This window comes from Cylas formicarius, unplaced genomic scaffold (assembly GCF_029955315.1).
Source record: "Cylas formicarius isolate icCylForm1 unplaced genomic scaffold, icCylForm1.1 PGA_scaffold_10__41_contigs__length_53128322, whole genome shotgun sequence".
NCBI classification, from domain to species: domain Eukaryota; kingdom Metazoa; phylum Arthropoda; class Insecta; order Coleoptera; family Brentidae; genus Cylas; species Cylas formicarius.
In genome coordinates this window covers 19,967,123-19,990,779 of record NW_026844214.1, presented here as the reverse complement: position 1 = coordinate 19,990,779, position 23,657 = coordinate 19,967,123, and the positions used below count along the sequence as shown (strand labels likewise).

The following is a 23,657-nucleotide window of genomic DNA, read 5'->3' as shown; positions in this document are numbered from 1 at the left end:
ATAAATCCCTCCGAATTTCCTTTAAATTTAACTCTGGCCAATTTTAAATAGAATAGTTCATATAAATATATCATAAAATCATCTTCCAAGCAATATCGAAATTAACATTTTAAAAAATCATCATACTAACCTAGTTAGAGACACGATAATTGTGCCGATGTAAATAATTTAAATACTTGCGCATTCGCCTTTTTTTATTATAAATTAGGAACCGTCTGCTGCATGGTTACAGATAAGATTGGACAAGGGAAATTTGCGATTTCAGTCATTGCAAACCGAAATATTTTGTTTCCATCCTTGTGCGCTGTACAAAACAAATACATACAATCTCAAGTGAATTCCTAAAACGATAGCAGTGACAGTACGCGTTTAGCAGATACATTCATCAGTTACCTAATACACTATAGCCGCGCACCACGAAGCAATCCCCAGCTCAGTCGGGCATTAAGTAACCGTTATCATCAATATACAACTCGGTGCTCGTGTGAATTACCTAGTGTACCTACTAGTCACCCCCAAACTACCCTGCCCTGCAAGCAGAACCTCCTGGACTGGACTGAAATTTCATCCACGACGCGGCATTCCCGGCTAATACGTGACAACTTTCTCTACTTCCCCTACACCGTGGATGTTTCAGCAGCATCAACTGGGGGCCAATAATTCGTTGTTGCCGATCTACAATTATGATGGAGAATAGGAAAATCCACATCCTCTAGATATTTTTCATTCACTCAAAATTCGTTAACTCTCTCGGATAGCTCGGATGTTCAGACGTTCGGTGTAAACGACTCCGACAGTCTCGTAGCGCTTTTGCCCTACTTTTACAATACCGCTCTCTTCTGTTTGTTTAGATCACCTGACGTACGTCAGCGTCATTATTTACGGGCATCAACCACTTCGGCCGTTTTCGATACTTTAATCACGAGTTTGGGAGTCGTGTTCTTTGGGAAAAATGTCCCCGAAAACTATTAGTCGTAGGAAAAGTATAGTATACGACACATGCATAAACTACTCACGGGTTTAATTTGGTACCATATACTACATACTAAATACATACACAATACAAATATACGAGAATGGTAAAATATAGCTGCCTAAATGCTAGTTGCCGGAGTACCCACCGCAGTGTGAGGTTTTCTGACTTCTGGACGCGTTTTTTGATTTGCTGCTTTCCATTCGCCGACCCGACTACTTGACCTTAATTCATCATTAGGCTGCTTTAGTCCAGTCTCAAAGATAAATTAACTGTTTCCAATCATCGATATTAGGGAGGAAAATACAACAGTCAGTTCTGCACCAATCAGCGAACTTTTCGTAGTCCCCAAGGGGTAGCGCGAATAACTTCATGCCTAACATATAATTTACGATGAAAAAATGCATCTAGCATTCGCATAATGCTAGAGTTGCCATCCCTCATACTCCTCCTCCTAGATGGTGAATCGATACAGTTTAAGGACTGCATTTCAATCATCATCATCACAGGTCCTCATGAAATAGAAGTTTTGGTAGTGACATAAACGGATTGCTATTAATCCGTGTTAATTTAACCTCTCAAGAATCCTACTAATCAATCACATGTTCCATTCTTGGAGAATATTTTCAAACGACCATTGAAGAATGTCGAAATGTCTAAATAGAAAAAATTACACTCTGGATGATTCTAACATTCAACTAAGAAATAATAGCTTTTATCATTGACACTATCAGTTAAATAGGGACAATACAAATACTAGAGCTTCAAAGTAGCGAATTAAAAATATGTAAGGTGTCGACATCAGACGGCGTTCCTGCAACTGATGCTCGTTCTCTATTTCTGTTGTTCTTTAATTTCAATTCGATTCGAGCCCAACGGGTTTTAAAGTGTTCGTTTTGTTGCGCCAACGAAGCTACCCCCAGGTGAAGCGACCACCAACCTGCTGTTGAAGTTGGTGCCGTCCCATTTGCGATAGTTTGTAGATTCTGCCACTCCATACCACTAGTTTCTACAATGCGTTTTTATGAGTTTTATTTATTACTGCAGTCGACTAAATTAGTTAAATTAGTATTCTGAATTTTGATAACCGGAAGAAGCCCTATTTTAAAAAAATTGCTTGTTTGCTCTGAGTTTTTAGATATACAAAGAACAAAAGGAAACTTTAGCGCAAATTCTGGTTGCCATGCTTATCCGATTAGTTCCGGAGATCTGGTTAGCAGAGCAATAAAGCAATTCCCTAAATTATATACCGTGATACCGTTATATCCTAATCTAGTGTTGAATATCTCTGTTAAAAACCTTAGTAGTAGATCGAGGCTGATTCAGAAGTTACACAGAAGCTTTACGAAACAATTTCTGGCTTACTTTATAACAAGAGAGTTCATACCACACAATAAAGCATAATTTAATACGAATTTATAATGGTGAAGTAAATATTAATTGGATTTTTAGATATCGGACAGAAGATTAAGTTGTAGACATGAAGAAGAAATTAAACAGTCAACCGTATATTTTGTGTTCATGAAAACTTTTATTCCTAATATAGCTTCGGGTAATAGTTGCTGAACAATTCTTGCCATAATTCAACACTCTTTTGGAATGGATTTTGAACTAACGATAAATTCTCGTCAATTTTTAGACACGGCAGTTCGTTTGGGCTTTTCACTGGTTGCCAATCGACTAGCGAGCTATCCAACGTTGGTGCGCCATATTTGGCAAAATTGGTCCACATTTTCACCAGGTTTCTCATTATTTTTATGTCGGTAGGATCACTCACTGGGTGACCCACCAGCATAAACATATAAGCACAATCTGCAGCGTGAGATGCACCTTTTCCTAAAACCGGTGTTCGTTTCAGTTATCAACCAGTCTTTTGCACTTAAAAAGTAGTTAAAAACAGTCAAAGTAATTTTTACCTGGTTCATATTTCAAGTTAAGCAAAATACCTAAACAGTCGGCCAATTCCCTATCTACAGCAAACTGGTAGAAGAAAATCGGATTCGCCGACTTCTGAACTGCCAGTTTAATAAATTCTGTAATACCAGCAACAAACATTGCGTCAGAGTATAACTGCAATCAAAAACATGCTAAGATGAAAGAATTACTTATATGGCAATATCTACCTTATAAATGAAACCATCACGCGACTCGTATCCGTCGTAAAACGCTTTGAAAGATTTGTTGACTCTTTCGTATTCTTCAGTGCCGGGCTTCAGGTGAAAGTACCAAGGAATGCCTTGCTCAATGCAACTTTGAGATTGTTTAAACGTATCAAACCTCCAGCCTTCTTCAGACGTGCAACCCACTATCATTGGCACTTGGTTAAACTCACCCGACTTTAAAACTTCTAAGGGATGCTTAGATAAAAACGCTGTTGGGCTGGATTTTTCTATTACAGGAGAGAACGGTCTTCTTGCTCTCATCTCCAAGAGGTCCTAAAATTACATACCGTGCGACAAAATTCGCATAATACAACGTTTCTCAATCTGTTGCTTTGCTATGATAAATATAGGATATTTTAAAATTAAATTTAAATTTTAGTTAATCGAAAAGGATTTCCTCCATTGTTTTTGTCCCATTTTGGATATCTTTACCAGTTTCTGAATTACTAACTTCTTTAATGTCCCACTACATTTGGAGGGTATTAATTGGGTACTTTTTAAGATTTCAATAAGTTTAACATTTTTTTAACTAATTAGGAAGTTTATCTTCCAATAGTGTCTTATCTTCGTTCTTAACTTGATGCACAGAGGTAGCTGTCATTCATAAAAAGCAGATTGCTCTCTCATTAGTAAAATTTGCGTTTGCATCTTGAGGCAACGACACTAGACAGGTATTCAAAAATTCTCACAAAAAATTAAAATGATGCGGCAACTCCCGCCTAAATTTCTTCTTTCAGCATGAAAAAACGTCACATTACAATACTCCATTGTATTCCTCGTAAGCATGTAAAGGGACCTTTAAAAATTAAAAATTATATCACGAAAGACTTCAATTTAAACTATACAAGCCACAAAGATAGATTTTTGATTGTTTAATGGGTCAGCATAACAGAAGGTTGAGAAACGTTGGTCGCAATATAATATTACATCCTTAAATTGTAGTTGGGTTTTATATAGTTCTTCGATTGAGATATTTTGTAGAACTTCCAAAGCATCCGCCTCGAATTTTACGCCTTGGTTCAGCTTTTTCGCAGCATCTATGGCGTTGTTTCGGCATCCCCATGCCCATGGGTTTAAAATTCCACCCGACTGACTAATAGCCTTATGAAACAAACCCTTAGAAAGCGGTGATAGTATCTACAATTTACGTGATAACAATATATTTAGTATAATAGTGTGACTGACTTGAAATTGAACGGAGGCTCCACCAGCGCTCACTCCAAATATAGTAACGTTGTTGGGATCACCGTTGAAAAAAGCGATGTTTTCTTGTACCCACTTTAATCCGAGAACTTGATCTTTTAGGCCAGCATTACCGGGAACATCGAGTGACTCATCTTCCAGGCTAAGGAAACCTGCAAAAATTCTAAATTAATCAGAAAATTTCAATCACATGGACCATTAGACCAATTCAATGAGTGATTTTAGATCAATTCTGGTGTTTTCAACAGTTTGCGCCGCTTTAAAATCCTGATCAATGACTACCGTTGTGCTAGGAGAATGGAGAAACGGCAGACAAATTTCCTGCCGCAGGAAGCTTCATGTAGTTGGAAGTGGGAATCAAAATCCCACACATAGACCATGGGAAAATGATATATAGGGTGTTTTTTTCGATGTATAGAACTGTAAGTTGGCCTTACTGTTCAAGATGGCGACCGATTTAACAGCTGTTAAGTGTAAGGCGTAGATTCGTCGAGTGGGCCCAAAACGAGATTGCCGTTGTTCCCGATTTTCATAAGCGAATTTTGTTTAGCGATGAAGCGCACTTCTGGTTGAATGGCTACGTCAACAAACAAAACTGTCGCATTTGTTTTTTGTTACATCCAGAAAAACTGACTGTTTGGTGCGCTTTATGGGCTGGTGGAATCATTGGTCCGTACTTCTTCAAAAACGATGATGGCCAGAACGTTACAGTCAATGGTGGTCGGTATAGAGCTATGATTGCTAACTCTTTCATTCCTGAATTGAATAATCATGATGACTAGGAGATGTGGTTTCAACAAAACGGCGCAACATGTCACACAGCTCGTGCCACAATCGATTTATTGAAAGACACGTTTGGTGACTGCCTAATTTCACGTTTTGGACCTGTGAATTGGCCTCCAAGATCTTGTGATTGAACACCGGTAGACTACTTTCTGTGGGGCTATGTAAAGTCATTGGTCTATGCGGATAAGCCACAAACGCTTGACCATTTGGAAGACAACATTCGCCGTGTTATTGCCGATATACGGCCACAAATGTTGGAAAAAGCCATCGAAAATTGGACGTCCAGATTGGACCACATCCGCGCCAGCCGTGGCGCTCATATGCCAGAAATCATATTTAAAATGTAATGCCACAAGATTATCTTTCGGATAAATAAAATTCATGTCAATCGAATAATCCATCGTTGTTTTATTGCAACTTAAAGTTCTATACATCGAAAAAAAACACCCCTTACTTAGGAGTGTGTCGCAACAGATCTACTAACCAACTAACCAAGTACTTCTAGCAATTGCTAGATGTGTTTTCAAGACATTTTCAACTGTTTTGAATTATAGAATATTTACCCAAACGCATTGCGTATAGGCATATTACACTCGAAATTTAGAGATTTTTGATTTATTAGAATTCATGAAATATTAAGATGAAAACTATACTTAAGCGCGTTGGCTTACCCAAAATACCGAGTCGATAATTAACACCTACAAATACCACATCTTCCGTTAGCAAGTAGTCGGCTGACCCGAACATTTCCTGATCCTGATTGCCCGTTCCGCTGACGAATCCACCTCCATGGAGATGAACCATTACCGGTCTTGGTGAAATTTCTTCTGACGGAAGGTGCTTAGTAGCGACATTAAGATAAAGACAATCTTCTGAACCAGATACGGTCTTGGTAAGTATGTTCATTTGATAGCATATATTTCCATCTGTGGTCGCATCTCTGACGTCCTCCCATGGTCCAGCAGGTTCCGGAGCCTAAATCGACAATTGTGTGTTTAGCCTTGGTCCATTATGTATTTAACCGTTTAAGTAATTAACCGCTGATGCGTATTTTTGTCGTGCCGTGAAGCGTTAGACGTTTACCTTTGTTTGTAGAAGTACGAAACGTATATTTTAAAGTATGTTTTAACAATTATGAATAATAAATAATTTTTTATTTGGCATGTGGGATAGCGAATATGAACAAATATAAGGTTTTCTTCGCTAAACAAATCGAGCAATACGTATGTTTAAATCTAGTCACAACTTAAAAAACCATAAATGTTGCCTACCTTAAATCTTAAATTTCCAATAGGTGGTTTAGCGAATGGTATACCCAAAAACTTGTAATAATTGTTTCCATCGAAATCTTTTGCAATTTTGCCTCGCAAAATGCCCTGCTTGACCGTAACAATCGGCTCAGTCATTTTGTCGCGGCTAACTGGCTCGAAAACAACAAAATTACTTAATTTATTATAAATTCCAGTTGCATTCAGTATCGGACTCGAAAGATTTTCGTCATATCCCTATAGCGTTCGTTCTTTGTTGATAAACAAACTATAACTTTGCCGTATTATTGATTGCATTTGTTGCATTATTGGTTAGTTTTCTTAACGTGAAATTGATATACCTGATTGTTTTCTGTAATGTCTGTTTTCATATAATATAACTTTTCGAAAGGCAGAGAATTCCTATATAACAAAACTGCCATACACTAACGCAAAAGAATGAGAAAGAAGAGTGCGAAAAAATTTTTATCGAAACATTTTCGCAAGTATCAACAGGAATCAGTACAAATGAGGAAGTCGTTAACAAGTTCAGTGCACAAATGGCGCGGTACTCTTAGCATACACTAATGGAGAATGAACAAAGTCGTGTGGGTATTTGCCATAGTTTGATTTAACTTTTAATAATATGAAAGAAACTAAATCTTTAGTAATCAACCAATTAATCAAACTTAATAATTATCATCTCAGTTAAAGGGATAGAAAGTTCTGCGGCAAGTCGATCAAATAAAATATCTTGAGTGTGCTCTAACAAAAAATTGGGACAGTCAACATGAAATGAGATCACGACTTGAGCAGCTCTGGTCTCTTAAGAATTACACTTCTGAGTTTTTCCTGTTCTTCTGTGTGGTATTGAGGCCTAAACTACTTACATAAGGATAATGGAGCGTTTGCAAGGTTTTGAAATGGATTCTTACAGAGTCATATTGAGAGTTTAATGGAAGGGGAAAAATTTTTGCTGACTTCAAAATAGTCTCAGGCTTCCACAAAAACACCGAAATCATTAAAAAAGAGAAAGTTAGATAAGGTTAAATAACCTGGGAGGTTGTTTTAGCATGAACCCCAGCTTACCATTTGACCTAGCATGTGAATGTGAATGTAAATGTGACAAGGGACTTAAGAAGAACAAGTGTAGGGTACAGCAGTTATATTGACGCAAATATTTCTTCTTTTTCGTAATATAGCGAGATTCTATCATGTATGGTTAAATATGAGTAGTCGCTAGAGAAGATTTCGCCATTTATAAACTTTAAATAAAATTAAAAAAATAATATTTGTCATTTGAAATTTGAAAATATTAATACGAATTAAATTTTCTTAAAACAATGTCTGCTTTCCTTTAGAATCAAATTTAAAAACTAATATAAAGTTTTTCAGCGAAACAGATATTAATTACCAATAAAGCTAAAGTATTATACGTGATATTCATATTTTACTTTTCGAAATATATAAACAAATTCTACGGAATTATCAAAAATTCCAGTCCTGCCAATTTATGAGACATTTTAAAATTTGGTCCGGCGGTTTTGGGACGTCTTGCATTATACAGTTTATGGTACATTTTTTAAAGAGGATATTGCTTCTTTATTTCCATTATTTTATAGTAACATTTAATTCTTTCCTGCTGTGTTATAAAATTGCTTTTTATTTTCTACTGACACATTCTTAATCCGCTACTGAGATTATTACTTTTTCTTGCCGATGTCCTAGAAAAACAATTGTTTGCACAACTTCATACGTATGCACGTATTTTTTAATTAACCCAAATATGTGGTGCTGCAAAATATAAGAAAATCTAAATCGATTTCAATTAAATAAACACGTTTGAAAGTGAACTTCCGGTTATATCAAATTTACTGTGGTTAGCTCAATCTTAATTTAACTGGGGTTGTTAATATGTCATTGGGGCACATATAAACACTTATGAGTATTAAATCATAAAATTGCTATCCACAGAATAAATCATAAATATTGTTACGTTCTCAAATGAATTTTTAGGTTCGTCAAACGGGATTAACCAGAACTAACGGAACTCGAAATATATTTCTTCCAAATCTATGAAGGCAGTAACTGTTTATATACTATTGACCAACACACTGCTAATAATTTATCTATTATTTTATATAAGTTGATTATTGCATATTTATTCGCTCATTATTCAAGTTATTCTCTGTATAGACGGCATTCTCCTACACCCGCACAATCAAATTTCTTGGATTTGGTTCGCCAGTCACAAAATGTTCAATATCCTATTATTCGCAATTATGGTTTAAGAGTTTAATACCCTTAGCTTCTAATTGGAACTGGAATTTCTTATTCTTATTATATTAATTAACGCTTCCTAACCAAAACAAAGTTAGGTGCCTTACTAAATAATTTAACTTAGATCAGTGGTGTTGTTCCTTATGCAAATCTATAGACCTCAAAATTTGACCTAAGTAAATTTTTCAAATAAACTTACTCCACTTTTGATATCATTTTCAATCTGTTCACCTTTACCAACGGCTGTTCTCTCTTGCTTCTAAACCGAAAATGCCTCACAACCTGGGTTGGGTGATAACTTATAATCGCCGCACAATATTATTCGATAGAATAAAAAACAGTGTGCAAAAATAAGTTAAAAAACATATAACATTTCATATGTTTTTTAACTTATTTTTGCACAATATGCTTCACAAAAATGAACAAGTTTCAAAATAAACGAAAAATAGTAGGCTACAAAATCGTTAATGCATGATCAACTAAAAATGGAGGAGTTTGTGGATGTAGTGCGTCAGCTGAGAATTAAATAGATAGATATTATTTAAACGCAAATTAGATGCTCAGTACATTATTTATATATTTATGGTTTGTGGGTATTTTCCTTCTAAATTCAAAATTAATAGAGTTCTACCGCTCTTGAAGAAAGGTGATCCAAACAATGTCGATAATTACCGTCCTATTAGCATTGTTCCTTTATTCGGAAAGGTAATGGAGAGAATTCTAAAACACAGATTGATCTATTATTTTGAAAAATATAAATTGTTGAGCCAAGATCAGTTTGGTTACAGGGCTGAACATTCAACAACAAAGGCATTATTAAAGGTCTTGGAGAGTGTCGTCGAGGGTTCTGATGCGGGCTTGCACAGTATCATAACACTGTGCGACTTGTCCAAGGCCTTCGACTGCGTCTCTCGTGACATTCTATTGACAAAATTAGGACACTATGGCATAAGGGGTGTGCCTTTAAAACTTCTCGAAAATTATCTTAAAAATAGGTCCCAGCTGGTTTATTTTAATAACGAACTTTCAAATGCTAAAGAACTAAAATTTGGAGTACCGCGAGGTTCCATTTTCCGCTGTTGTTTGTTGTTTACGTGTGTAAACAACAAACAACGATGTCGCGGATGACACAACATTTATTACTTCTAGTACCAGCATTGAAACTCTATCCATTACTTCAAAGAACGTTTTAGATTTAGCTGAAAAATGGTTTATTGCCAATAATCTTCTTTTAAACAAAGATAAAACCCTTCTTCTTCTTCTTCCTCTTTTAGAATGCGTATCGCCTGTTTAGTTCCGGTTTCCTCCTCGTCTAAGCAACTCTTGCGAGGTTGACTGCCAACTATCTCGCCAACGTTTAGGTGGTCGTCCAGTAGGTCTTCTGCCATGGGGTACGTTGTTGCGAATTATTATGGCCATTCTGTCGGGGCCCATTCTACTGACATGCTGGTTCCATTCTCTTCTTCTTTGCCTTATCCATCGGACAACGTCATTTGTTTGTCACTTTTCTCTCATGTCTACATTTCTCTGTCTGTCCCTCAATGTGTATCCAGTTATCATTCTTAAGGTCTTCATTTCAGTAGTTCGTAGGATTCTCTTTGTTACTGATGTTTCAGCTCTGGTTTCCGCACCATATGTCATCACTGATCGTACGCAGGTTTTGTATATTCTTGACTTACATTCTGCACTCAAATGTTTGTTTTTCCATATGGGATATTTAAGATATCCTGATATTGTGGCAGCTTTATTGGCTTGTTTCCTTACTTCTTCTTCCAGGAATCCAGAGCTTGTAATTTTGCATCCCAAATTTTGCAACTCTGCCTGGGGCAGCTGTGGGTGGAGTGAGTAGCTCACAGTTGTCACTGCCGGTCCCAAGCCCGGATAAAGGAGGAGGGTTCTTAGGTAAGTCTAGCAACCTACATAAGGTAAAACACTCACATGCTCAAAGCACCGGTAATACAGCCTCGGAAAGATAAAACCCAAACGTTAAAAATACCTACCAATTCGAGGTTGGCAGAGGGAAACGGTGTAAAGCTTTTGGGTCTCAGTTTGGATGACAAATTATCGTGGTCACAACATACCGATGAACTCTCTAGAACTATATCTAGTTTAATATTTTTGATACGAAGACTTCGATCCTACATAAACTTTGGCACCCTTAAAATTTGTTATTTTGCACTCCATCATTCAAAAATTTCTTATGCAGTTCCCTTATGGGGACACAGTACCGCAGCACAGATCATCTTTAGATTGAAAAAGAGAGCAGTTAGGGTTACGCGTGGTTTGCATTATCGGGCCCACTGCAGGCCCCTCTTTCTGAGACACAGAATTATGCCCTTGCCGTGCACAATTATTTATTTTACTGTAATAGAAATTCATCATAAAAAATCAAATTTGCCATCCACCAGTAAAAACCACTCTTATAATTTAAGATTTGATTTGATCACTAATCCGCTACATAAGTTCACGAAATGTGTTTCTAATTCCTTGAATTACGCTGAGTATAATAAACTGCCTACACCTGTCAAAATGCTCTCCAACACAAAATTTAAAACAACAATAAAAGAATACCTGCCAGAAGGATACCTTGATAGCAATTTTTGTTTTCGACAAAAAAGGAATTAAACGTACTTTATGAAATGTATATTACTTCTTTTAGTGTTTTTATCTTTGTCTCTTCGTTCTTTTTTTTGTATTTAAAATGTATTGTTATTTATATTTGTTGTTATATTGTAACGTAGTGTTTATATCTAATTGTTTTACTTTTTATTCTTAAACTGTATTTTTAATATTGTACAATATTATTACTCTGACTTGCTATAATGTACTTTGTACCAAAAATAGTTAACAATAAATCTATCTATCTATCTATCTACAAACCAATTCCCACAAACGCAGTCTATTTTGAAAAGTTAATTTTGAAGTTTTTTACTGTTATCAATTTCGTTGCAAATAGAATCAAATTGTTGGTCAACAGGACTCCCAAATCTTTAATATAGTAAACCCTATTGAAAAAGTAGTGCTCAATTTATAAACGAAATGTGATTTTTGAAGTCCCAGTCACAATCTGATATTAATCCTATTTTAAAAAAGTCATCAGCTTAACAATGTCCGAAGCATAATTTCATATTGTTAAAGCAAGTTAGGAACAAGCGAGGGTCAAGACGAAAACCATGTGGTACTTCGATATCTCTCTGAACAAGATTACAAGAGAGCCATTTAGCCTTTAAGATGGTAGGAGTCAAATCACCTCTCATAATCTTAATGTGAAGTTACGATATTAAGTTCTGGGAGCTATTTGTCTGTGCCAATAATCGTGATAGTCTAATTAAAAACCAACTCTTTAAAAAAAATACAAAAAAAATCTTGCTTTTTTTCGTTCACTCTTTGTGTAATCTCGTTTGTTTGTTTCCTGGAAATAGAAATAATTGCTATATATTTCGTATATCGTCACAATACTTTTAGTTCAAAAGCACACATACGGAGTACTTGAATTCCTTTTCAAACCGCCTGGTCAAAGCGATTCTTGCATGCTCACACAGTATTTGCGTTTTCTTCCCTTTTTCCGGCAAATTGTTTTCTCGGTGTTTTCGTGCCTCTCCGGCTCCTTTGAGACTTTGGATTCAAGTGAAACGTCAGGCTTATTGGAATACTTTGACCGCTTGCTTTTTGTTTTGTTTTTTGATTGCTTTAACCGAAATCCCATTTTTGCATTGTTTACATTTATTATTTTTTATTTCCATGTTATGTCAATTTCCAGTTGTTAAAAAAAAACATATTTTTGAATAACTTTTTTAATAAAGCTAATTTTATAAAAATATAGTTTCTATTGTAATATAAATTAAAGGAATATCGCCTTATTTGGACATATCTAGCCGCTATTGCTGTTGGAGATTGTGTAAGTTGTGAAGATAAATTACAGTGGGCAGGTAAAATTAATTTATAAAAATAAAATTCCAAAGATACGAAAGATTTAAGGAAAAAAGATAAATCACAGAGATTTCTATGTTGGAAATTTAACGTTCGGTCCATCAATTTGCTCCAGAGCTACAAATAATTAATCGGTATTGAGAAAACTGACTGGTCTGCACAGGTTGCAGTGAAGTTAGTCAGCAGAATAGCTCCGATTGTTTTATTTTTATTGAAATGAACAAGGTATGAGCACCAGTCAAAAGCAGCCTTATAAGCGATTCTCCAAAAAGTTGGAACAAATCCTCGAAGAGAGGAATATGGGAGAGCTTTGAGGTAGTCTGTAGTACTAGTAAGACTAACTGTCACGATCAGATTTTTGATCCCTCCAGCATTAAACTTAGACCTAGTTTGAAGTGCGTTATTTTACGGAGGAAGTTTTGAGACTCTAATTTTTCAGCATGCCAGAGATCGACAGTATTTTTCTTGATCATGTTCCATATATTATGATTTTCAGATTGGATTAGCTCCGATAATAGAGGCCAGCGTATCTGCCGATTAGCAATAAATAGTCAACATGAGCAGTGATTCTACGAGGACAGTTTTGCTCCTCGGGTTGCTTATTTCGATTTCCTCATAATATGGATACAAAAGGGCCTCTGAACACCTTCCTACACTTTTTGAGTACCATATTTGATTTTGATCAGAATTAGTTGTTTTTCTACCAGCATTCTTGTACAAAGCTCGAAGACATGCACTTCCGCCTGGAATTCACCAAATCAAATCAGATTTTTATCCGTCTACGAATATTCCATGTAAATGTCGACTCACACACCTTCTGTAGTTTTGAAGCCGTCTGTGAATCAAAGCTGTCGTTGCCATTAGGTCAGTGCTGTTCTGGGCACACTCGTCCCTACTTAACTGATTTACTTCGTAGGGGAGATTTGGCATATGTTAAATATGTATTTTAGCACCGTTTCTACCAGCTGACTGGATTTTATAACAGCAACTCTCTAGTATAGTCTGTATAGGAGTGCTTTTTCTGCAGTCTGAGGATCTTGTCTAGAAGCCCCTTATTCCGCCGCCAGGCATTATGATATATATAATCTACAGTCATACATCTGTTTCGATCACAATCCCTATATCTTGCCTTCGATTTGTGCACGGTAATATTTCGTTTTTCTACATTGCACCTTCAATATGAAAGTTCCATTTGAGCGTTTTATCAATGATGACTCCCAGGTTGTTCACAGAAGTGTACCACCGCCGTTTGACCAGGCCGTTCTACCAACATCATGTATATAAATAGTATCATCCATCAGTAGTATCCACAGGAAGGGAGCTCTGCTCCCTGGGGACACTCCGCGGCCATCCTAAACTTAGCTGCCTAATGCCCCATGGTAGTGATAGCTTAGGATGTCAGTTTAATCTGGTTTTAATATGAAACGCTAATTAATTGGCTCTCCAATTTATATTATCTTCTGTTTACATTCCCAACACACAACACAACGAAAAAATCCATTGGGACATTAGCGAAATAATTGCATGTCAAAATTGTCGTTTTTCTAAAACTCACTGGCTCGAGCGGCAAATACACGAATATCCACTGTGACATTTGACAGTGCCGAAAAACGGCAATGTAGAAACATATTGTTCAAGTGTTATTGAAAGTTATATTGGATATGTTATGCTTGTTCACTCCGTGTACCCCGAGTCACTCCGTATACACTCGATTCGTTCTAGTATTGCTATTTGACATATAAGATACCATAGTGGCCCAACTAACGTAAAATGTGATGCGTCGATCCCCAACTGACTGAGTTGTGGAATTGTCTTCATTTTTCTCGAAAATTAATTAATTTTTATAAGGACCCAACATCAATCTCTGAAATCCGAACATATAGGAAACGCCGAGCGAAGAAATTACTACAGTCCGTGCAGAGGCGTCAATATCTCCGTACGCTTTTCGTATTTTTGTGATAAAAATGCCCACCCACTGCAACATTTGTGTTTCTAGTCAAAACTGTAAGGAAAAGAATGTGCTGTGCCTTCAATACTTTGTTTATTCACGAAATTACAGCAAATGTGGCAAATATAGAGAAACTGAAATGCCTATATATTTTTCATTTAACAAACTGGAAAATAGACCTACACAAATATTTACATTTCAATTTACTAAACAGAATTGCCTACATTTTTAGGTACACTTAAATAGCTACAGGAAGGATATTTGGGTAATATGTGTTAATTAAAGGAATATAAGAAAATAATTAAGCTACAAGTTGAATTTTTACTAGAACAAGCATAAGAAATACCCCTTGTCAACTACAAATCATTGTAAAAATCAGTATTGGAAAGTTTTCATTTGTCATCGCGCTTAGCGAAAACGAAATTGCCTTTCTATTGTACAAAAAACTACAGAAATTATTACCGCAAAAAAGTGGGGAATTACCAAAATCAGTTGAGCTGCAACAGGAAGAATTGAAAGAATATATCTGCAGGAAATTTTTCGGAAGTACCAGAAATTTTTGGCAGCTATTCACAATTTGGGATATTGTACTTATAGGCTCGGCAGGTAAGTGAATACTGGAGTAAAAACACATACAATTTGACACTGATTAAAGAGAAACAGGTACTATCAAAAACTACCTTGGTGGATTCGGGACAATTTGAGTAGAATATGCACAACTTAGGAAGAAGAAATCTTGATTGGTCGGTCAGTTTTTGAAACTAATTTAAGGCACAGGAACATATTGTCAACAAGCAAAGTATAGCTGACTTAAATTTTGTTTCGAATTTACAGTTTATGAAATTTTTACTATAGTTATTCTACTAATAATTGACAATATTTTAATGTATTATAACTGAATTTTTGTTATTGCTTTCATCTCCTCTTTTGCAATTTCAAAAGGTGGTAATCCTCTCAGATCAAGTAATATGAGTTCCGTATTGTAAAACAAATATTAGTATGCCCTTAAAAAGTGTAGCATATTTTTTTAAATTTTTTCATTATGTTTATAAGGAATAATGTATTTTATTCTTTTCAATTATGGCCTTATTAATTACTTAATCCATTTATTCATTTATATTTTTACATTGTGTTTGTTCTTTTAATGTTGGGCACTATATCTTCCGTGAGCTTCAAAATGAGTTAATAAAGCACTATATAAAATAGTAATATAATTAAACAATCATGTCTACAAAACCACAGTCTTGAGTGTGTATCTAGATTTTTTTAATAGGACATTTTCCTTTTAGACTTAAATGTAAGTTTACACTTTTAAAACATTCCGAGCATTTCTGGAAAGGTAACTTATTTTAGTCATCTTTTTTTTTTTGAAGCTTGTTTTTGAAATTGTGATACAATAAACAATGTAGCTAAACTTTCTGCAAAAATGTTCTTACCATAAATATGTTTTCGGGGTGTATAAGAAGCATCCATTTTCCCAATATTAGAAACGAGAGAAATGAGGATGTTTCTTTGAAAGACCAAATAAAATATACTAATTATATTAATTTATTAATTCTCCAAAACTAACTTGTTTCATAATAGTCTTTAATTTTCTTTGTTATGTTTTCCAATAGCTACAATTTTTTAAACAAATTGTCCATCGGCACTTTTCATAATTATATATTTACTAGACTTGCAGTGAAGGAATGAGCGTTCGGTCTATAGGATCTACTTCTTGACCATTTTTTCCACTTAGATTTTTCTTGTTACTTGTTGTGGTTTCGGTTTCCTTTAGAAATTAAATTGATTTATTAATGTAGGGAACTTTTTCAATATTTGTGTTGGATATTAGTAATAAAAAACTTTTAAGAAGCTCATCAGGGACAATTATTTGAAATATACTTAGATGTATAAATCATATCCGTGTTTTCTAAAGTATTTATAATTAAAAAAGGACACCTGACTTCTGCAAAGTTTTCTTTTTTTTTTCGATTACATTGACTTCTTCAATATCCTCGTCGTTCAGATATATGTTTTGTGAAACTAAACATAGGCACAAATATTAAATTATTATTCATTACTAAACACACAAAAGACTAGTTCTCTTCGGGAAATACACAAACAATAAAAAACCAAAACTGTTTGACATTTATGTTTGATGTTCTGCCTCAGGAGTTTCGGATGGTTTACTATCTATTAACTCCGAACTCACGTGACAAAAAACAACTACTCCTACTCCGAACCAGCACTGTTTTGATTAGACGAACTCACCTATTATAGACGGCCTGGCAAAAAGAGTAATGGCAGGGTATATCTATTAATTCATTGCACAGAGTGACTAAGTTTATATCAATTTAAATCAATGATATCGCTAACTTTTCCTTTAATGTCGAATCTCATAACGAAATCTCGAACAAACAAATAAAAATTATGAAATGTCAAAGCAACGTGTAATATTATAAACTAAACACAATTGTGTGGCACCACCAGATTTTAAATATTTAAAATTAGTTTTTTCCGAAAGCTACCACTAATTAGCCAAATGGAAAATACTAGTACCTAAACAAATTATGACAAAAATGTTGCAAGAAAGCAAAAACCTTAAAATTAACGAACATTCGTCTTTCAGGAGACATATGAATACCAAATTCTTCACCATTTTACTACCTGCATATCTTTAACAGAATAAATAGTTACGTATTTAGTAAATTGTGAACTTCCTGTGCAGATAGATTAATATTTTTAAGTGATGTATATACTTGAATTCCGAAAGAACAGTTTCAATAAAAATAGGATTATTTTGGCATATTTGCCTTGCCTTAGGTAGCCATGAAACCTGGAAGCAATCTCATAACATACCGTTAATTTCCTTATTCACGAGTTTCTTGAGGCATAAGAGGAACGGAACTAAGCGTATTTTTGGAGAGGAGTAACTTTACTTTGTCTACCTACGTCCTTGGGAAACTATTAGGATACTGCGCCCAAAAATTTCATCTTATCACTAGGACAAATGTGATAGAAAAAAACATTTTACTGGAGCCATGTTCCGAACCAAAAACCGCCAAATATGGATAATATTATATAAAAGTAATCAAAATGTAACTTTGAAGTGAAAGATACAATATTCTAAAAACTATTCTACATGAAATATGATGCTGCTACTTTTTCATAGAAGGGGCAACGTCGCATAGCTGAAAACATTTTAACGAATCAACCTGAATATACAACTTCATTCAAATTTAAACAATATGCCGTTTAGTAAATAGAACATTCCCAGTGGTATCTAATACCAATATCTTTATATATTGGAGAAATAGTAAAAATTAATTTTTTTCTTGTGTTACTTGAGAAGAGAGTAAGTTTAAGAACATTTATATTTCCACTTTTTCTCAGCTATACGAGGACGCTTTCAGATTTAACATGTAAGGTAAATATCAACTTCAGTGCAAAATATTATTTTTAGAATAATGAAAACCAAATATTCAAATCAGAAACTTTGTCTCAAATTAATGATTCTCGTATATACTATAGATTCCGATATCCTAAAGATAGGGTCGAATTTGGTAACAAAATTAGTTACTTCATTTAGATAACAACTTTTAAAGAAACACTACCATATGACTTTTTTTCGCGTTTTCTTTAATTTCTTTAATTGGAACACTTTGAACAGATGTGATTTTCAACACTCAATGGGGGCAGTAATCTGGTTATATTTAACAAAGAGAAAATTTTGGGTTATTGTAAAAAAAAAGTGATGCAAGTTTTCAATACAAAAAAAGCGACCAGATTTATAAAAAATGCTCCATCATTGTTTTAGTTAATAGTATGATCAATACCCAGATCAATGTTTTACTGAGATGTCCGGTACATTGATAAATAGGTTTCTCATTAGCATTAGGTTTAGGATCCGGCTGTACAAAAGTTCCGGACTTATCAATTTTTAGTTTTCATTTTTAAAAATGTATTTGGAAATGATTATCTATTAGTGTTATAAATTCAAGAATATCGAAAACTAGTATAATAATGCAGTAGTTTAAGTTTAGGCAATAATTTTACAATTTAAGATCATATTTTGTATACAGTTTTTTCCAGAAATCCGTACTGTCCGCAAAGGGATTGCTCTGAAACTTTAATTCTTCATCGATTATTAAACAACTCAGATTCTCTGGATCTGTCACCGGGTCCCAGTTCGTTGGTTGGTCCTTGATCGTTGGTCTACCATCCTTGGCAAAATTCGTCCACATTTTCAAAACGTTACGCATAATTTTTACATCATTGGGTGACTTTATTAAAGGCGGTTTTTTACCAAAAATATATAAACCATCGATTCCGTGAAACGCGCCTTTGCCTTTGGCAAAGTCTTGCTTACTCCTTAGAGCTTCATCTAAATTTTCCAAGACGCTCGAAGCTGCAAACTGATAGAAAAACACAGGATTCTGAGATGCTTTTGCAGTTAATCTAGCAAATTCTGTAACTGCCCCGACAAACATGGCATCCGAATACAGCTAAAATAGCGATTAAATGAAAACGACGTCCTTTTCGGCAAATCAAAGAAACTGGAATTACCTTGAAGACAAACCCATCAACAGCATCGCGGTGACCATAAAAATCTATAAATTCTTTCCTGACTTTCTCATATTCTTCACTATCTGATTTCAGATCAAAGTACCAAGGTATGCCCTGTTCTATAGATGATTTTCCTTTACGGACGGTGATCACAGTCAAAGATTCTTCAGTCGTACAACCGATGATTAACGGTACCCGATTGAACTCTCCAGCCTTGAGCAATTCCACTGGGTGTTTATCTAAAAATGCCTCTGGGCTGGGTGTCTCTATCACGGGAGAAAACGGCCTTCGGTATCTGCTATCTTCAATATTCTAAAATAATGATTTCTTTTAGCTAAATCTACTACTTGTTGCATAAGCTTACGTCCTCCAATTTGCTTTGGGCTTCAAACAACTCTTCGACTGGCACCCGTCTCAGTATCTCCAAAGCTTCTTTCTCAGTTTTTACGCTCTCGCCCAATTTTTCGGCCGCTAGTATTGCATTTTTCGATCCCCAAGCCCATGGACTTAAAACTGAACCGCTTTGGGTAATCGCTCGATGAAAGAGCCCTCTGGATAAAGGAGACAGAAGCTGCGAATTCATCGTAAATTAAGCTACGTCATAAAAGTTAAACAAATTCTTATGCAAAGGCATGTACCTGAAACTGAACGGCAGCTCCTCCAGCACTTATTCCGAATATTGTCACATTTTTTGGATCCCCGTTGAACGCCGCAATGTTTTCTTGAATCCATTTTAATGCTAGAACTTGATCCTTAAGTCCCGCATTTCCGGGTACCTCTAAGGAAGGATCTTCCATGCTAAGAAATCCTTTTAAATGGAAAAAAATACAATTAGGTTTCCTTCAACACCTAATCATCGACTATTTAATTGATTACCACGAGTCGCTAACCTAAATATATTTGAAACATTTTGAGAGGCCATAAAGTGCTTGTTAAAGTCTCTTCCTTAAACATGAAGGCTCTGAAGACAAATATTTCAAATAATTTTTGAAACTGTGACGAACAAAAAATTTTCAAATTCAAAGTACACAAAACACTATTTTTGTTTACGAATGCGGGCGTCTCGTAGAGCTTGCATGTAACTGTAATATTTTTTAGTCCTAATTTCTCAATTTCAACGATTTCAAGCCAAAACGGACTGGACTGCAAAAGAATTAAGACCTTTTTAACTGATAGGTGTCTCTACTCAGTAGATGATTTTTTTTTAATGTATTTTTTAAATGTATTGTTTAAACACTGTATTTTAATGTGATGTGACGTGCTTGATATACCCATATATGTGTTATATGTAGTATCGAAAAGCGAAATAAATATCTATCTATCTATCTATTTATCTTTTAGTCGCTAGAATGCACCGTGTTATATTAAAACTTTTTTTTCAACGCCTCCAGTAACGGCATCTTAATGAATTAATTAATTGATTCTCATATTTTCTTATCAACGCTAGTGATGCCCTGTTTTTAAAAAGATGGTAGTTTAGGGATTATCTTTTACCAATATCGCAGGTGGCGAAAAAGATATGGAGTTGCTATTTTTTCTCACTTTTCAAGATTTTTTTATTGCTGTTTTAGGTTAAAAAATACCCACAGGTAAAAAGGTCTATAAGATGCAGAGTTAAAAATAATATCACAACTTTCAAAATTTTCAAAAAAAAGACAAGATATCTAAGAAACTATAGTTCCGCTCTGTCTCACGATTTTGGGCTCTTAAGGTCATTATTTCCGGAATTTCAAATGAGCAAGTTAATGACAACTTCCGGCACAATCAACATTGAAATATTTTGAATTCTATGTCTTTTCTAACCTAGAAGATGTCTACCGACCCTAAGAAACAATGTCTGGTTCAAATAGTTAGCTAGACTTTTCAATTTTATTCATTGCTTACACTCAAGAACCCTTTACAAAAAATCTCTTCTCACCCAAAATTCCTAAACGGTAATTAAATCCCACGAACACAACGTCCTGTGTCATAATCATTTCCGGTGACTCAGCAATGGGTCCTTCTTGGTTTCCTGAGCCTATCGTAAACGCTCCTCCATGGATATGGACCAGAACTGGTTTAGGCGTTATTCCAGGTCCAGGAAGTTCTCTTGTAGCAACATTAAGGTAAAGGCAGTCTTCGGAACCGTTAGCCGGAGTTGCGATTTGGCCTGAATATTGGTTTATTTGGTAACATACATTTCCATCTTTGGTTGCGTCTCTTACATCATCCCAAGGATCTATTGGTTGGGGCGCCTGAAATGTTCTTCGGAATTTTTACATTGACAAATTTAATTCATAGTTTTATTAAGAATACACAAAGGAGAAGACGATATGAATATTTTAGACACAACTAGCTAACTAGGGCAGTTATTTTAATTTGGTTTTAGTTAATTTACCAATTGACACAGAATATAAAATATATTAAAATCCAAAATAATGCTATTTATGACTGTGAACTACTATATCAGACCCATATTAGTCTTCGACCCCATATTCCTTTCGAAATTTTTAATGGAAGGTGATACGCTATGTTTTATTTTTTTAAAATAATAAGTAATATTAAACAGTTTCATCAAAAACATGATATGTACCTGACAAACTGCGAGGAATAATAGTACATTATGCAATAAGTGCGGTAAACGGCATTTGACTCACGAATTTATTTAACACGAGCGGAGTGCAGCGAAGCAAGTTTTTAATAAACGAGTGAGTTAAAACAACAACACACAACAACACAAATACATTCACTGACATGACCGTCAGAATTGACAAACTTCAAAATTCAAAGCGTGGGAAATATCTCCGAAAACATCCGTGCGGTAAAATCCCGGAAATGTCCGAAGTGGCTCGGAATCGTGGAAAACGAAACTGACGTGGTAAAGTGACGCTTTCCGCACGCTAGATCGGTGTGTAATTAGATATTTTACAGAGGGGAATACAAAAAAAAAATATAATATAAAAGATATTTTTGGAATGATCGTGATCTTGTAAATATTTTAGCCAGGTTGTCTTCTTCAACATTAGCCCTATCTCTGAAAAGAAAGTAGTGGGGAGAGTTCCAACAGTTTCGTCATATTAATCATCGAATGAGTGAAAAAATACATTCATTCATTCTTTTTTTACGTAGTTAAACTAAAATATGAATAAATGAATTTAAAACTAAAAAAATAATTTTGGAGCGCGTTTGCACTTCACATATTGTTATTAATTAACGTTAGTTTTCCAAATAAACGATAATTTATTTTTTATAATGCCAAACAATAATTTGAATCGAAATTAAATTATTTATTTAAATTATTTTTTTTTATTTATTATTTATTTTTGTTACTTTTGAACTTCGAAGTCCAAATACATCCGGACTCGTTTTCAAATATTATCCCCTAATTTTTCATTCAAAATTAAGTTTAGGAACTAACTGGCTTGTTGGTTAATTTTAAAATTTTAATTAATATTGAAGTATTTAAGTAGTAAAATGTGGAAAACCATTTACGAAACAAATAAAACATATCCTTTTACAAAAGCTAATTCATTCTTATTATCGAACTTGCCACGAAAACAATTTTGTTAATATCTGACAAAACGATACTCATTTTAAATTCAACCAATATTTGTATTGTCCTACGGTGATTAAGTATGTTACATTATTTAAACAAAGCAAGTTCATAGCAATCCAGAAGATTATTTTAATAAATATTTTACTTCTTATATACTTCAAAGATTATTAAAATTAGTTTTCAGCAACTCAATTAGTTTTAGTTAGAAAATTAAGTATATCAAAATGTCAACTCCTGAATAATTTTGTGGACTTCCAAAGAATTGCAAAAAAGATAATAAGTATAAATTAGATACTTTATATTTGTTGTCCACCCTAATTCTGCCTTCTAAGTTCTTTTATACCAGGTGTGAGCAAACTTTAAGAAAACACGTAAAAGGGTACGAGACAAACGAACACAAACACCGAAACTTCAAGAAGCAAAGATAATGTAAGTATAAGTATAAAAATAAGGAAGCAGGAGAAATTCCAATTTACCTTAAACCTCAGTTCTCCGATTGGAGGTTTGGCATACGGAATGCCCAAAAACCTATAGTAATTGTCTCCGTCAAAATTTTTTTTAACTGCACCAAGCAGTTTACCATGTTTGATGGCCACTACGGGAGCAGTCATTGTTTTCGGCAACTGTTCGGTAATTACTTTACAAAATGGTTTTATATACTACAGTTTATCTTATCTGCTATAAAATGCGCAATCAGCGCGGTTGACAATGCATTCCTAAATTATTTTAAATTGAGGATTATGACTCAATTACCTTTTTTTTATATTCCGATAATTTCTAAATTTGTTCCAATATTAATGGGAACATTCCTTTAGGCAACCCTTTTTTTCATGATCTATAGCGACATGCCAAGAAGTATAAGACTGGCTAATAGTGAAATGAATAGACTGATTTCAAGGGAACCTTCTATTACATAATCCACTAAAACGTAGCCAAAGTCAAATTATCAATGGTGGAGAATAATTAAACTGGGAAAAATATCATAAAGGCAGAATAGGGAGAATATGACCTCCATTAATTTGAAATAAATTGTATATCATGTATA

At 34.7% G+C, this 23,657-nt stretch overlaps 1 protein-coding gene across 1 annotated transcript; it reads right to left on the bottom strand.

Moving 5' to 3' along the window:
* Positions 1-16: 16 nt before the first annotated feature.
* Positions 17-23,225, bottom strand: LOC132708568 (uncharacterized). Its single transcript, XM_060680991.1, has 17 exons — positions 23,089-23,225; positions 20,996-21,311; positions 19,716-19,885; positions 19,442-19,648; positions 19,078-19,389; positions 18,568-19,016; positions 10,416-10,567; positions 9,900-10,032; positions 6,734-6,794; positions 6,396-6,629; positions 5,796-6,099; positions 4,321-4,490; positions 4,063-4,272; positions 3,097-3,408; positions 2,890-3,043; positions 394-2,809; positions 17-341 (listed from the first exon to the last, which is right to left on the bottom strand). Exons 1-16 carry the CDS (start codon positions 23,221-23,223, stop codon positions 2,511-2,513), a joined length of 3,618 nt encoding a protein of 1,205 aa, XP_060536974.1. The 5' UTR covers positions 23,224-23,225; the 3' UTR covers positions 17-341; positions 394-2,510.
* Between the last annotated feature and the right edge of the window lie 432 nt (positions 23,226-23,657).

Excerpts from the sequence above, each read along its gene's own strand:
- LOC132708568 (XM_060680991.1), bottom strand. The coding sequence starts at position 23,223 with ATGACTGCTCCCGTAGTGGCCATCAAACATGGTAAACTGCTTGGTGCA. Across the intron at positions 19,390-19,441 it reads CCCAAAGCAAATTGGAGGAC|AATATTGAAGATAGCAGATA; the intron begins GTAAGCTTATGC and ends TCATTATTTTAG. Across the intron at positions 4,491-5,795 it reads TTATCGACTCGGTATTTTGG|GTTTCCTTAGCCTGGAAGAT; the intron begins GTAAGCCAACGC and ends GAATTTTTGCAG.